Source organism: Dermacentor silvarum, chromosome 1 (genome assembly GCF_013339745.2).
Source record: "Dermacentor silvarum isolate Dsil-2018 chromosome 1, BIME_Dsil_1.4, whole genome shotgun sequence".
NCBI classification, from domain to species: Eukaryota; Metazoa; Arthropoda; class Arachnida; order Ixodida; family Ixodidae; genus Dermacentor; species Dermacentor silvarum.
The window spans coordinates 21,911,429-21,928,097 of NC_051154.1; the positions used below are offsets into that span (position 1 = coordinate 21,911,429).

The 16,669-nt window shown below is 46.5% G+C and overlaps 1 protein-coding gene across 3 annotated transcripts; it reads right to left on the reverse strand.

Annotated features, from left to right (window-relative positions):
* Nucleotides 1-311: 311 nt before the first annotated feature.
* LOC119458027 (uncharacterized) lies at nt 312-4,114 on the reverse strand. 3 transcript variants are annotated; one of them, XM_037719844.2, is made up of 2 exons: nt 4,000-4,114; nt 312-1,154 (listed from the first exon to the last, which is right to left on the reverse strand). In XM_037719844.2, the coding sequence occupies exon 2, from the start codon at nt 1,143-1,145 to the stop codon at nt 510-512; it is 636 nt and encodes a 211-aa protein (XP_037575772.1). In that variant the 5' UTR covers nt 1,146-1,154; nt 4,000-4,114; the 3' UTR covers nt 312-509. The 3 variants fall into 3 exon arrangements, with proteins under 3 accessions (XP_037575772.1, XP_037575765.1, XP_037575757.1); XM_037719837.2 differs by having other exon boundaries at nt 3,944-4,023; XM_037719829.2 differs by lacking the exon at nt 4,000-4,114 and adding an exon at nt 1,422-2,157.
* Nucleotides 4,115-16,669: the final 12,555 nt, after the last annotated feature.

The following is a 16,669-nucleotide window of genomic DNA, read 5'->3' on the forward strand; positions in this document are numbered from 1 at the left end:
GGAGGCAATTTACGACTAAAAAGTCGTAAATCAAAGCTAAGCCTGCGCGTAACCAAACATGCATGAGAGAACAGCGAAGAAAGCGAGCCCACTTTGCCTCGCGTACTAGTACGCCTTGTATGTAACACACGCACAGACGTTGCTTTTCAGGACGCAAAAATGAAAAGGATTGCACTATAGGTATACGACAGGTACGAAGTCACGGTTGTTAACCAAGAACAAGTTTCATACTATTAGCATACTATCAGACCTAAACTGCCCGATAGTATGCTTAGTAGAATATACGAGATACGAAGTAAAGGTGAACTACATTGATTAGACAGACATATCCGCTTTTATGAACGGGGCGTCTCGTATGAAAGAGACCAGTGAGGATCGCCTTAATAGTCGCGATTATGACCGAAGCGGCAATCAGCACATGACCAGCATTGCGGTAGGAACACGACATTGTCTGCGAAGCATATTTCACTGCCCAACTGATCTTCGCCAAGAGCAGCACTGTACGTGTATCACAGGTTGTTGATGTTGTGGGTGTCGACCAGCTCGCGCAAAATGTCCTCGAAGATGGCCACCACCTCGTCCTCGATGTCGAAGCGAAACGCGCCGCGGAAGAGCAACGAGAGCAGGTCGCTCTGTGCCTGGAACACGCGGAGGCCGCTGAACCGCACACGCATCTCAGCCATGTCGCGGGCCTCGACGGACTGCAGCTCCAGCTGGCCCTTGCCCTCGTGGCTCAGCTCCACGACCAGCTCGAGCGAGTCCACCTCGACGTCCATTCCGGCCAGTTCGGTGCGTGAGTTGAACGTAACGTTGGCGTTGTAGTGGATGACCATCTTGCTCAGGGGCAGATCGGCGCGGATGACCGAAGACTCAGAGCCGTCGGCTGGCGTCAGGTTGACGGCCCGCACACCGGAGACACTGCGCAGAGTCCCGTTGGAGAGAGTGGCCTCGCCACTGAATGCGCCGAGGCCGACGCGGAATGCGCGGTCTTGGAGCACCACATTCTGCAGCGGCGTCGTCTCGAGGGTGGACAGGACATCCCGTGCAGCGACCAGGCCTTCCAGGGCTGTCTGCTGCGGCTTGGGCACGCCGCGCACGGCGCTCGACAGGAGGCACAATGCGAGCAGCCTGGTCGTGCCGCTCATCGCCACCACCTGGAATGGAGCATCGTCGTTGAGCGCGCTCCGCACTCGATCGCGCGCGCCGAGCTACTGCGGGCCGAGCCAGCTGAAGCGGCGAAGGCTGGCCGATGGAAAAAACAAGACACGCTCCTCCTCGCGTCGCGCCGCTCGAGAACCGGGACCAAGGTCGTTCGTTAGTCGGGGAAACACGGCGTGCAATCATTGGGCATGCAGCCACTGGACACAGCGCGTGCTTTCGAGTCGCGCAGCCGCGCGGGGCGTCTTCTGACGTGCACTTACCTGGTGGTACCGCCGACGACTTTTCGCCACTTCGCGACCGCTCCGTCACTACTGCGTGGGGCGGAAGACGGCGCCCCGTGGTCAGCTTTCTGCAGTGCAACCTGTTTGGGCCGCTCGCGCCGAGGCGACCACCGCGCGGCGGCAGACTCGTTCCTCTCCGCACGCGCTTGCGCACAACGATGACAAGGGAGATAGTGGCGGGGGAAAAATAAGCCGACGTGCTGCGGACACCTGGATGGGCGCGTATTATGCGCCCCAACGAGCGTGCTCCCTTCTTCCTCTTTTCAATCACGGCGGCGCACGCGAGCGAAAAGGTGTTGGCTACCAAGATCCGCTTAAGCACCTGCGTGACTACCGGGAGCGTGCGTGTTTTCGCACCCCCGGAAAGCTCGACGGACAGCGGTGAAAGACGGGCGCCACCTTCGGCTCATTCTTTCTGGATAAATGTTAACGTCCTTCAGTAGGGGGGTGTAACGGCCAGCGAACGAAAAGTAAATGGCCAGCCATATACCCGCGGCAACTGAATCAATCTTCAAGCGAATCATCCTTCCAGGCACCATCCGCTGGAGCGCAGCAAGGCTTCTCTGTATAACGGTTTATTTGGACGCTAACCTCGAGTGTACTTAAGGATCGATGGCACTAATAGCTGAAGTTTACGCGTTTCTGTGCTATAGTTGTTTCGTGCTCTCAAGAAAACAAAGAAAGGGAAGCTTATGACATTGGACAGCTGCTAACTCGCTAACGATTTCATCGCGGTCGGCTAAGTCGTGCATTCAAAGACGACGGGGGGTGCGCAGAATGTACAACGCGCAAAATGAAAGATATCGAATGGCTCATCGTCTTGAACAAACTTAAGGAGCAATGTAGCCTTAATGGCGTCGTTAAGGCCCTCTCGATAAGTTGGGTTAAAATTATGAGTTCCATTTTTCTTTTTTTTTGCACGGTTAGTCACACGGCATACTAAAAGGATGAAATATATGCAGGCCTCGTTCGTGCCGAAACTGCAGAAGTTACTTTTGGAACTAACTTTCCACGAGTAACCCATATAGTTCAGGCTGATCTGTTTGAATCCCAGCCCTTTCTCTCGCGTAGTCTTTGTCCTTGGACACGTTCTTGAACTTTGTGCTCTGTGCATTCGCGCACCCTCCGGTTTCTTCAAATGAGTACGGTACGCCTCAAGTAAAATTTAGTTCTTTAGAAAACGCGTTCGCAAGCCGTGTGAACATTTGCAATGCGGATGTTTCAGTCCGGCTGATTCAAGTGTAGTAATTTCGACCTCTGGGAGATAGTATAACAGTGGCACGTTGGTCATATGGCTCCGTGGATTGCTCACCAGAAACGCGTCGTTTCTCACGGATCTCGGAGGACATATTTTATTCACATCGGAGATGACATCATTAACGCTGTAAATGGCTTCGACCCAATCCCGTCGTATCGTTAGACCACCCGCTTTGGGCTTCGATGGCGTACAGAGTTGAGGTCGGGGCTCCCTACTCGTATACAAGCACAAAGTGGCACGTAGCTGCCGAGCACGATTAGACCAGCTTGAAATGAAACGAACACCGCGAACATTTCTGGCTCAGCATGTGCGCATTCGGCGTCAGCGGCGGGCTAGATGAAGAGTCTTTAAAATGCTGCCTCCGCAGCCGGGAGTCGAACCTGCGAGAATGCATTCAGACGCGGAACGCCTCAGCTGTTGAGTCACTGATGGGAGGAGAACTCCGTGAAACTTTGCAGTCGTTCACAATATGAGCGACATGGTGAGTGAACGCTAAGCTGAGCCGATTTTCGAAATTGCTTCGTCATAAAAGTGGTATACATGGCAACAAGATATTCAAAGACTTTTCAAGGTATAGTACATTGACGGCCCACTGCAAGCAGCATTCGGACGTCGTGAGTTGCATTTGGGCTGCTTACGCGGCGAATAATACGTATTCTGAATTGTTGCACAACAAAGCACAGAAATGGAAAACCGTAGGTAATAACAGGATTGAAAAGGTGATTGATTGACGAGGCTCAACGACGGCCCAAAGCTACACCTGGGCTTATAGGAGACGCCGTATGTGTGGGGTTCAGGTTTAATTTCGACAGCCTAGGTTCTTGAACGTGTGCCTAAATTTAAGTACACAAGCAGTTCTGCATTCCGCCGCCATTGCAGTGCATGACGTCGCAGCCGGGCACGAAACTCGCGGCCTTGCTCTTATTTAGCAACACAACGCCACGACCCCTGAGCCAGTGCAGCTGGCGGTGTCAAACTCGAGAAAGCACAAGCTGCGCTCCTTTGCAAGTTTCTACTAGACTGCTTTGCAACTTGATCCAAGTTCCTCCGAAACTGCATGAACGCGCCTTGTTCGTTGGTACGTTCTACTGCAAAACGTTAGCGCCAATTGCCCAGCAAGTCTCTTCTCCGAGGCTTTCCGCTATAAGTAGCGTGAACAGCTCACCATTCGCAATATAAATTACTAAATAATATTACTATTATTAATAATAATGGACTGCGCCACTGCATGGGACGCATTTACCTTTGGTGAAAAACTGCTTCTCGTTGTCCGCGTTAAGCAGGAGTCGACATACTCACCTGGTCAACAGCGACACACAGCCCTTATCACTTGGCAGCAGGCATGCAGATAGGTCGTTCTTCACATGCGTGTCATATCAGTGTGGACGAGATAGAGGCTGTTGAGGGAGAACAGGTGTAAGGACGTAAGGGTGGGAGTACAAATGGCCAGACCGCGTTTCGCCGCGAGCATGATAAGCCCCGCAGTCACTGACAGTGGTGGAAAATGGATTTTGTGGGTGCCAACAATTAAGAGCATAGATAGCGCCAGATATCTCAGCCGGTGGGTGTCCAAGTGATCAACACATATAGGTGGAATACAGCCAGATAACTTCTCTGACTCAGTCACTGCAGAGCGGTGCAGTAATTCAGTACAAGCCTCCGATATCTCGCTTTAATGTTCAGAACAATATAAAGAAGTAACAAACGTGCACATGTCCCTGTAATGCAATATATACGGCGGAATCATACCACGGCTTTCTAGTATCCGCCAATGAATGAATAGATAAATATTTCATCGTCATCCGGGACGGTTAATTACCCGCGATTTTCTACCGCTTCACCGCCCTGTAGACACGCAGTTCCCTTTCCTATTGTGTGTATACGAAGGTCGGTTCGTGTACAGTCTGCCCTAAAGCACTTGGGGTAGCTGCATGTAAAAGCAGGTGGCTGTGGTTATAGTATGTAGTAGGTTATATAGCTGTGGTTATAGTATCAGTTTGTTCTCGTCTGCTGAAATAACTGCAGTTAACGCCCCCTGCGCATCAGAGCTTTCAATTAACGACATACATTTATCACCCACTCAAGCATTGTCAACTGCTCACGCCGATGGAATGTATGGAATAGTGAAGGTCGCACCTACACAAATGGGAGAACTTCGGCAATGTCGCAGTGTTAAGCATGTCTGGTAGGTATGTATACATTTGTGCAGACAGCAATGTCAGCGAATCCCATCGCAACATGAATTTGGAATATATTTTCTTTTTTCAGGGCGTACGAGCGCACGTGCAAACCGGGAGACTATCGGAACTCGTAGCCCATGGAATGTGCCCATATAGTATACGGCCAACGCCGTACGCAGTGTTGCCAGGTCGGACGAGGCAGCGTATGTAGCCCAAAGTTAGAGAAATTGTAGCCCAAATGTAGCCAAACACAAAAAGAGAGCAAAATATTTCGTAGCCAAATATAGCAATTTTTATTTGCACTTTTATTTGTATATAAATTTTCACATTCAACTACCGCAATACTTTTTTGCACAACCCGTTGTTACCAAATGTAGTTGCGCCATGACGGTCGACATCACGTTTGCACACAACACTTTTTGGTTGGCCCCGGAAGCTCTCAAGTTCCAGCGAATCGCTGCAGAGGGCGAAATCATAGTGCTTTTATTTTATGACAGATAGTACTAAGTTATTATTTTTAATTATATACAGCAATAATAACTACGAACTCTGCTTTTTAGCTCGCGTGAACGCAAAATAATTTTCAGCATCATTGAGCTCTCACGTGACATCTGCCTATGGCGCAGAAAAACTTCAGCTGCCCAGCGGTCGGCGACGGTGACGCACCCAGTGCTTCTTTTTTAGGAGACAAAAACCAGTGTTTCGTGTTATGATATCTCGCGTTGTCTCATCATCCTATCTTCTTTCCTCGTTAATTAGCTTGGCCCGGGTTAGCTGGGACACACTCTATATTTTCCATTTACATCAATCTGGCCGCCATCTTAGGTCTCTAGCACGCCAAGAACATGCGTTAAAAAGAAGTGAGAGACAAAAGATGCCACTCGCTGTCTCAATCGATGTAAGTGAAGCTTTAAACGGTGGTTGTTGCACAAAACGGCACTCCAGTGTAAGAAGCGCGCAGTCATTTGCGTTGACGAGCACGTCCCGAACGTAACTCGCTCGAAATGGCAAAAGCCGCGACGGCTCACAAAGAGCAAAGGTAAACAACAAATTGATAACAATGGTAATCCTGTGAAAACCGGTTACTGTCAAAAAGCAAACCATGTTGATATGCTAATAATAATTACTGAGGTTTTACCTGCCAAAACCACGATATGATTCGGAGGCATGAAGCAGTGGGGGACTCCGAATTAATTTTGACCACCTGGGGTTCTCTAACGTGCACATAAATCTAAGTACACGGGTGTTCCTACATTTCGTCTCGACCGAAATACGGCCGCCGTGGCCGGGAATCAAGCTCCTGTCCTCTAGCCAGCAGCGCGACACCTCACCTGCTACGCTAACACACTGGGTGATGTTCATGCGACTTGGCGCACTGATGGCATTGTGGCAAACATGTTTCGATATTAGCACAATAAATACCTGCATCTGTCACGTTACTGGCAAACCATGAATAGGTAAACGCACCAGGACCCACTTTGGGCTCGGGGTCTTGCTCCCATTCTGTTTTTATACTTTCTCGCATACTTGGCCCACTTCCTCTCTCTCTCTCTCCTCATTCTCCTCTCCGAGGAGGATTCGATCTTAAGTCTAACCTATGGAAATGAACCTCTAATGTAAGCACGAACAAAACTCATCTCGCAGGAAAAGGAAAATGGCACTAAAGGGTAGCGTACGTGAGAAACGTGAAGCCGGTCAAAAGCTGTGCCAGGCGCGATAGTTCACCAAGAAGACATGGTCATGAACACACTGGAGCGTTTCATCTATCCGTGCTTCTTTCATGTCGGCGCCACGATCGCCCGACCCTATTTTATTGCTCTCTGAGCATAGCGATGTTAGTACAGCGTAATGTGAAAAACCCTCTACTTCCAGGCTCATTCCGATGCCCGGGGATCGGGTGTCTCACAGTGAAGCGCTATGTAAGTTTAAGTACATCAAAGATCAAAGCCACCGGTTCAGACAACGACGCAGAGAATGGAGGGGGGGGGGGGGGGGGGCGGAGGGCATTTTGCGCACGCACACACTCACAGGTGCGCCTACCGGCTCAGCCGACTAAAACGTAGCCTTTGAGATTCGTTTCTACTCGATCAGAGCCCCTATGGAGAGTTGATTAGGGCGCCACTTATAGCCCAAACAAAGCCAAGTCGCAGATTTTCAGTAGCCCAAATATAGCCACATAGCCAACTCGCCCAAGTCGACGCCAAAATATTTTTTCTGTAGCCCAATTTGGCTATATATAGCCAAACCTGGCAACACTGGCCGTACATTAGAATTCACAATTCACCTGTCCTATATGAACACGAAGCATTTGAGTCCGAAGGAAATGACAAATGTTGCTCTGCAATTACATCCGCATTTCCGAAACGCGGCGCTTGTTTCAATGTTTCCTTTTTTCGACCCCAGCAGAAGTTGAGCCTTCCGTCAGGTCAAAGCTTTAATTTTGTGTCTTTTTACCAGTAGAACTTCGTTGCAAACGGTCCAGAACGACAATGAACTGACAGAGCAAAGAAAGAAATGGAAACAAGCAATACTCCCAAAAAGTTGCTTAACAGCTTTGTTTCACGGCGACAGCCGACTCCTGCCGCGAATGCCCTTCTCGCATATATGTCTGTTCAACCGCACGTCTTGAAATGCAATCACGATTTCTCTTTTCTTCCCATTCATTCTATTCCGTGAGGATCACACACACACACGCACACGCGCGCGCGCGGCCTCGCGAGTTGCGGCGTTCTTTTCAACCCGCATGACGCCTTCTTTTTTATGCCTCTATATCTCTAGGTGAAGAAGCAGACCAGCATAAATATTAATAATAATAACACAAGGTGCCGAATTATGAAACATGAGAGAAGAAAAAGATGCATTTTTCTTGTTCTGTCTGATATTTGTTCTCCCAAATCACTGAGTGGTTTCTTTAAGATAGCTCTCGGAAGTGAGGCTGGCGAGGCATGGCTCAGTATGCAGATGGTCGCCATTGAAGTCTATTACGCAACTGACGTCGATGTGACACACTTTGCATGGTAAAGATCACAACTTATTTTCTTATGCTCACGCTGCAGAACAATTTTCGCGCGCACAGGACGCAGGTACGATTTTTTTTTTTAGAAGTGACAATCGATCGGCGTACTTATCTCGCTCACCACCGAGTTCGGGCACAAACATTGATAAAATGTTTGCGCGGTGGTTCACCCGCCTATATAGCTCTGCCGCCGCAGAGGCGGCGCAAAACCGTGTCATTTTCGCTATTACACGATACTGACATCATTATCATCCTCTTGCTTACGCTGTTGTGTTGCCGAATTTTACTCGTCTGTTGTTGTGAGTGCTTAAACTCAGGCGCTTGACAGGTTTGTACAACCGCTGAAACGGCCTTTCAACATTCCCATAGGCGCTTCTGAGAAGCCGAAGTAATCTGATAGCATTCGGTTCCGGTGGCATGATAAGCCGCATTTCGATGCGGCCACAGTTTCGTAGAAAAATCACTACAGGCAACTCTGTCGCTAGTGTCTATATGGGAGCTGCAAGCACTGCGGTTCAGCGACCATAGGAATGATGGGCATAACGTACATATCATGAATTGTGTACTGTCACAGTGCCGCCGTCTAGTAGTTTTAGTGGGAAACTGTGAATGAGCCGATGACGTGCAAAAATAATGCTCGAGCAGAGAGTGAACAGGATCGCGAAGGGCTGCTTAAAATCGGGAGCGAATACATAAGAAGCTGTAACCTTAGGTCCTGGGCTGCAATTTCGTGGCGGTGCCTTCTTCGATGCTATCCTTTTGTCGCGTTTCTCGCTCTTTGTCGGTAGTCAGAGCCGCGTTATCAATGGGATCAGCCGACCGTGAACGGTGGGTGATAAGAGTGGCATAGAATCGAGCGGAAGCCGTCTGGCAGCGGCGACAAGCGTCAGAAAAGTTAATGTGTCCCCTGGCGCACGCCAGGCTATTAAATTAAATTCTGGGGTGTTGCCTGCCAAAACCACGATCTGATTACGAGGCACTTCCGTAGTGGGGGACTTGGAATTAATTTTGACCACCTGTGGGGTTTTTTACCGTGCACCCAATCCACGGTACACGAGTGTTTTTTGCGTTTGGCCCCCACTGAAATGCGGCCGCCGCAGCCAGGAATCGAACCAGCGACCTCGTGCCTATAGTAACGCCATAGCCGCTAAGCCACTGCGGCGGGTCGCAAGGCTATTCGCCAGTACATTGTCGCGGCGTCGAGATTCCATAGCAATCACCAGCATGACGCAGAAAAGCTTCGAGTAACTCACGCAACTCGCTGTTCCAGCAGCGTTGTGAAGTTGGTTTCATGTCCCCTTAAAACTGCTTGTGGCGAGCGCTCCACTAAGATGCCTCTAGCATCTAGAGGCTGGAAAGGTTACACTTGAAGGAACACTAAAAAGAGAGAAAAAATATTTATTCTATTTCAGGTAAATTACCCATCTGCGATATAAAAAAACACCACGCTTGCCACGATAAGACGCTTGGCAAGCCAGAAAAAGCACAGTATAAAAAGACGGGCGGCGACGCCTCCTAGCAGTTCCAGCCCGCTGTGACGTCATCGATATTGGCAGCGTCTTCTAGGGCCTAGTTAATGTTTTAGCAATAGAGAAAGACTACATTGTGTTCTAAAGGAGGTAAAGATTGAACATGGCGAGTTTCGGGAACTTCTGCTGAGCCAACGCAGCCTAAATACGAAAAAATACATTGAAATCCGTGACGTCACAGTGACGTACCGACGTTGGGGATTCGGCGCGAAATTTGAAAACTAAAACTTTGACCTTCATTTTCTCTCCAAATAATCAACCTATTATTTCGAAAATAAGGACAAAATATTTTTTTTCAAAGAAAGCTTTATCCGTCTAAGCTGATTTAGTGTTTTGATTTAGTGTACCTTTAAGGTATCACGTCTTTGTAAGAGCTGCCACAATAGGGAGTTCTAGAAGTAGCGTCCCCACGCGGCTTTGCGTACCCACAAACCCAAACTCCTTTGTGCGCCCCTTGCGTTCTCTTGTGCGCTCTTTGCGTTCTTATGTACGCCTGGCCGATGGTGTCCCCTAACTTTGGGTACCCCCTTTTCAAAAACCGCCTGTGCCTGTCGGAGGCGCAGTTGCACATACCGTATTGGGCGTCCTATATAGATAAACGCATGTTAGAACCCGGTGTTTGAAGTAGCAGTAGCGAACGCTTTCTTTGTGGCAATAGAAGAATGTGGACAGCGCACCTAATTAGACTATAATTCGATTATTTTGCAGATCTGATAGAAAATATTACGTTAGCTTTAGCACTCGCGCCCATCGGCGGGCATTGTCAGACTGCGCGCATATGTACTCACTCTGCTCGACGTGTTGTGCGATGAGTGACTCAGGCTTCCTGGTGTATTACGAGCCCAATGTTCCTCGTTGCTGCTCATGAGGCAACAGGCCACCAGCTGTTTTTGTACATTGCCGCGTTCACGTTAAATTCACGGAATAGAGGAAGTCCCCATACTAGTGGCAAGCTCGGGTCTATTTTCTTTGCGGCGCGAAATATATGCCAGGGAAAATTTCTGTATTTCTTTCTTTCTCTCTCTCTCTTTCGATAGGAGACAACTAGCGCAAGAACTTTTTAAAAATGTTCTACTTCCTTGTTTTGTTTTATTCTTCCAGCATGGTCCCTGTTCATACCTATGCGTCAACGATAGGTGCTGGATAAACGTATCGCATCTGTTTCCTCTCCTAACGAACGGAGGTTGTTGACGATGCAGCTGGCTTCTTGGAAAAAGAAAAAGAAACATGGCGGTATAGGCAGAGCTAATTATGCTTTGCTGGTGTGAATTAGTACTGAGTGGGAAATCGCAAAACTGAGTTATATTAGACCGTCAACGGACACGGGTATTCCGAGAGCTTTTTCGAACCCTGTCGTACGAACAAAGTGAAGCTCTGTGCATTACATTTCCGTTCCACAAGTGCACTGTAAGTATATAGCTATACTATATAGGGCACTGCGCAGGGGAAACAACTTGTTTTGCTCATCTGCAACGAAGCAAAAAAGTTCTGCAAAACTAGGCATTTGAGAAACAGGAGCATTATCTTGCTATTTGTTGTTCTATAGATGCTTTAACTAAAATTAAAAAAAAATCTCTTCTTGGGCTTAGCTATTGGGCACATTTTCTTCTGTTCATCACCCTAGTAGCAGTCTGTTTATTGACCTTCGTATCCTTTCTTTTACGGCTTTAAGAAATTATAAGATCACCTGTTTAGTTCATAAAATACTGAACACTAACTTCCCCTTACCCAATACCATATTTAACTTCCCACGTGCAAACACCAGACAAGCAACTAACTTTAACCTAAACCTTCCTTATTGCAGCAATGTCTACGGTGAACGATTATTGGAGTTTTTTGGTGCTATAACATGGAACACTGTGCCTGTGGAAGTAAAAGTAACCAGAAACTTTGATCTTGCATGTAAACGCTTCTTCTTGTCTAGACAATCGGAATAACACCTCCTTTACAAATTAATACTTGTTCATGTATGCAATGTTATTATTAACTAAGAAAGTATGTACGTGGTTGACCTATATGCTATTTCTGTATTGGACCAGGTACTAGCCACATAGGCTATTGGTCCAACTATTTTTGTATAAATTATTTGTATTGTATAAATAAAGCTCATTCTGATTGATTGATTGATTGAATTAGAAGCCCAGTCTGTCGAAACTTACCCGGAGCCTTTCTCTCGACTCCCTCAGCTGTGGTGTTACTTTGGGATGTTAGCCCTAATAAATGCGACAGACTATTTTGTTCTTCTACTGAAATCTTTCTTTCCCCTCCTCTCTGAAGGACAGATATGCGTTGTATTCCTTCCCATGACAGCTGCAACCCTCCCCCTTTTGCTCTATGTAACTCTTTTTATGTCTTTAACCGGGTAACACTAACAACACTGTTAATAAACACTTTTAGAATTCGAAGCAGCGCCTGTGCGATGCCACCATCTGCCATTGGGGCAGTGTTCAATGCAGCAGCATTTATGTGCATTCACGCGAGGAGTTTCATCGCAGCCACGGCGGCTGGCAAACAAATAGCGTCCGCTGCCAGAGCATTCAGTGCATGGAGACCAGCAGTGTTACGTTGTTTCTAGGGGTATGGATTCAGTACCATGTACACTTTCACGCAGTCTTTTTTGTTTTAGCCCGAAATGCTTTTAGCCCTAATATTACCGATGCTCTCAACCTGTCTCCCCGTTCTCATTTATTAGATGAAATATCTGAAAAAAAAATTTCATGTACCCTGTTTTAAACAGTACTTATGGAATTTTTTGTATCAAAATGCTGTTTCCTATATAATAACCACCTTTATCTTGTGGATGACTTGTGGCTGCGAGTATGTGTATGATGTTGTGTGATCTGATGAACGCATTGATGAATTGTGACTGTGAGTAGTATGCATTTGTGTAATTTTCTCAGTGTATTGATCTGTACTATAAACAATCAAATGCGCAAGCTTTTCCAATGCACTTGCGGAGCACGTGGCAGCCTGAATATGCCACTGATGAGATAAAGCTTCTATCATTGTCAAGGAAACTGGATTTGAAGGGAGTATCTCGAATCCGTTGCTATCCAGACTACAGAAAACTACAGAAAAAACGCTGTATCGCAACGATGGCAATAACCCGCCTGCATTCGCAGAATGCCGTCGTTTCGAGCACTTCGTGTTGTGAACAAGGCTTCCGTACGTTAGATTCTTATTAACACCTTTTGATCGGCGTCCTTTCTTTTTTTCTTCTTGTAACATGAACTCCAGAACCAAGAGAGAGCATAAGCCAGATGCAGCATTGAATTGAATTCATTATCCTAGCTGTTTCAAAGTATGCAACTCAATGTGAGTAAAAAAATTGAAGACGGCAAAATTATACTTATTAATCACTCTTGTGGTTTAAATTAGGACAGATAGATTTGTCGAGAACCAAGTGCAGCAGCATAAAAAAAAAAAAATCGGTCCAAACTAGCAGTTAATGAGGACACAAAAATACATATGCCGCACATGCAGGACACACTTAGAATTTATTTAAAGGCGCAAACGATAGGACATTACATCCGTGTGTTTTTCTGAAGGCCAACATCTTGTTCTGTCATTGCTGAGGCCGCAATGACTTATTCACCTTCTCCTGTCATCCTCGCCTCAGTGGTAAGCTGAACCTACTCAGCGGTTCGTTCACCTTACCGGTAACAGCATACTCAATTAAAATGACAATCACATGACAAGCGCCATGGGCTAGTCATATCACTACTTCAAACCATTACGTTATCAAGCACCTGGAATAGCATGTCAGCTAGGCCAATAGCCAGGCTAACATCTCCAGCATCTCATTAAAGAATGTTTCTCTCTCTCTCTCTCTATGTGACACAGAAAGCAGCTTAATAACGTAATGGTTTGAAGCATGTGATATGACTGGATCATTGCGCTTGCCCAAGTGCTATCTGACACATGCAATTTTTCTTTTTTTAAATTTGGTTCAGTTAAAAAAAAAAAACCCTTGTAGAATGAGAATATACGGTATGTTCTTATTCTACAGGGACGTTTTTTTTAGCTGAATTAAATTTTAAGAACATGTGGCAGACAGCACAATGTGCTGGCTAAATTGTTTAAATTACTCGATGAGGTGGCCTATTACTTCTATGAAAAATCAAAACGTTTAATTGAACAATGACATAGTTAAACTAATTAACTTTTTATTAATTACTCTACTGCACATATTTTTATCTACGAACTGTAGCTAGTGATTATGCAAGGCATATCGACTTGGAACGAATTCTGAGGATGGCAACGGCTTCGAGATATGCGGTATCAAATTGCAGTAAAAATGAAGTTTTTTTAACTTAATTTTTAAGAAAACGCTGTTTCATACATTGAAGCACACACTAACTGAAACGCCAATGCATTTCGGTGGACCCATTCAAAATTATTATATCGAAACTAGCGTAGTCCTCAAATCTCGTTCTAAGTCGATATGCATTGCATACCCACTAGCTACAATTACTACATTAAAATATGTGGTGCAAAGTGGTTAAAGTGTTTATTAGTGCAATAAGTAATTATTCAAAAAGCATATTGGTTTCTCGTAAGGTAATGGCCGCCTTATCGAGTAATTTTGATCAAGGTTTACAATTGTGCTATCTGCTACAGGCAATTAAAAAAAAATGGTGCAGCTAAAAAAGAGACTACGTATATGGCAACACATAATTCGCTCTGGAACAATAATGCGGCCTGACTTGTAAACTATATCCCCGCATGTCTTTGACATAAGAGGAATAAGAAATGAACTTTTCAGCGTTGCAAACGATTAGTCTTGCGATAACAAAGGCCTATCGTTATGTGGATCACAGGAAACCACTCTCTCATGCATCGTTCTGTTTACCAGCGCTTCAGCTTGCTGATGGAAGGCTGCAAGTAACTGATTTTGCTCAACGCTTGACGCTACGTGCGAGTAGGCACACATACCTCGATTTATTTAATTATCCAGGTACCTCGCAGGTTCCCACCGGAACATTAAATGAACAAGCATTTACCATATGCCGCTTTACCATTGCCGCTACCGTATCCGCTAGCTACCAGATGGTTTGCTTACATTGCCTAAGGCACGCCACGCGTACAACTGGCGCAGCTTAGCGAGCATGCGCCAACCAGACTTGTGCCTGAGACCGTCACGGCAACGGTATAAAGCGATATATAGCGCTATGCTAAACGTTCGTAACAACCCTAAAATTTCAATTTCTCTTCCATTCCAGAGAAGTGCGTTGGAGGAATCGCTACCAGCGATCCCATAAAGCTCTGATGAAATAACGGGTAAACAAGAAACAAAGCAACAATTCACAACAGCGTGACCCGCCGCGGTGGCTCAGTCGGCTACGGCGTTTTGCGCTGCCGAGCGAGCACGAGATCATTTCGATGGAGGCGAAATGCAAAAACGTCCGTGTGCTTGCGTTGTATTGCACGTTAAAGAACCCCAGGTGGTCAAAATTAATCCGGAGCCCTCCACTACGGCGTACCTCATAATCAGAAGTGGTTTTGGCACGTAAAACCTCCGAAAGAAGAACACAACAGTGTGGAAACGCGTAGATGGCCTGGCGATATTTCTTTAACCAGAGAAACCAACAAGGACACAAGATATGGGGCGTGCTGTAGGTGCGCAAATACAGTCTGCACCGGCCGCATTAGAATGGGGGCGAAATGCAAAACTGCCCGTGTGCTGTGCATCGGGTGCACGTTAGAGAGCCACAGGTGGTCAAAATTCATCCGAAGTCCACTACTAAGGCGTACCTCATGATCCTATCGTGCTTCTGGCACGTAAAGCCCCAGATGTTCATTAAATTTAATTACGAGTTCACCTAATGTTTCGTTTTCAGGCCGCGAGATTTAGCATATTCAGATTCATGACTTGCGATACGAACGCCGATGCGAATTAACTTAAGCCATCCACAATTTCTGGCTCAAATGGATAGCGCGAAAGAAAATTATGCGCAAAGCGGAGTGTTCCCGAGTCTGCAGCCATGAACAAGCACCCACAAAGACCGCAATTTTTTAGAAGTGCCAACCAGCAATCAGTAGATTCGAAGCGTGAGTGACTGTAGCTCGACCAAATGCGCAGTCACTAAACGCAAATGAAAAGAATAAAACAGGTGGGTCACACGAAACCAGTACAATACGAGTTGAAACGTAACACGTTGCAAGCAAGCGCAGTAACACGTGACAGCAAGCGCGCGATTTTCCGCGAGAACGAAGGGGATTAAGATGCAAGGCGGGAATATTTTTGAACGGCGCTACCGCGCCACCCAGGTATTGAATAACAATAAACATGCCAAACAAGTTATTTCGCCTACGCAAGTTTGCCTGATCGCGTTCGTGATCGCCAACAATGCGCGAATGATGAGCCACTGGAAGAGCAAGCAGCGTAGTTCTACCTGTATATCGCCGAAAGAGCGGAACTTTAAGGCTTCAACTATAGTTGAAGCCTTAAAGTTCCGGCACGCCTTATCAGCTTTATCACAGCCGCAGCTGTGATAAGGCTGTAATGAGTAATTAACTCTCCTTAACATTTAAAAAGTAAATTATGGGGCTTTACGCGCCAAAACTACGATCTGAGTATGAGGCACACCTAAGTGGGTGATACCGGAATAATTTGGACCACCTGGCATTCCTTAAAGAGACACTAAAGAGAAACCGGAAGTTGAGCTTTAATGGTAGATTATCCTTTCAGAATCACAGTCATACCATTCTTACGGCGAACAGATGTTTACTAAGCAAGAAAATAGTGAAAAACTGAAGGATAGGTGCTGACGCCCCTTCGAATTTCCCGCACTACACGTTCGTGACTTCGGAGATCACAAACACAGGCCGGTCGCGATTGGTCGAGAGCGATTTATCGCTGTTAATAAAACGCAACATGAAATACACCTTAAACGTACATTAACAGCATTTGCCAACTTTTTAAACCGTTTCAATCGAGGAAGTACAAGTTTAGCGCAAAATTAAATAAATAAGAAAAAATGGCATGGCGCTACATTCGGTCGTGATAGTTTCTTAGTTTCGTTTTTGCTCCATGCATCATCGCGCGCGCCTGTTCCGCTCTACGGTGTTTGGATGCGTGTTGCGTGGCTCGAAAAACGCTGACTTCGCGGGAAACAGCCAGAAAATGCCTCGTGTGTGTAGTGTTGAGGGCTGTATAAATGGCCCGAGGCGCTTGATCAGGGGCAGCGGCAATATTGACCCGATTGTGCCCTTTCATGTGGTGCCGCGCGATGAGCCCCGGC

Excerpts from the sequence above, each read along its gene's own strand:
- LOC119458027 (XM_037719844.2), bottom strand. The coding sequence starts at position 1,145 with ATGAGCGGCACGACCAGGCTGCTCGCATTGTGCCTCCTGTCGAGCGCC.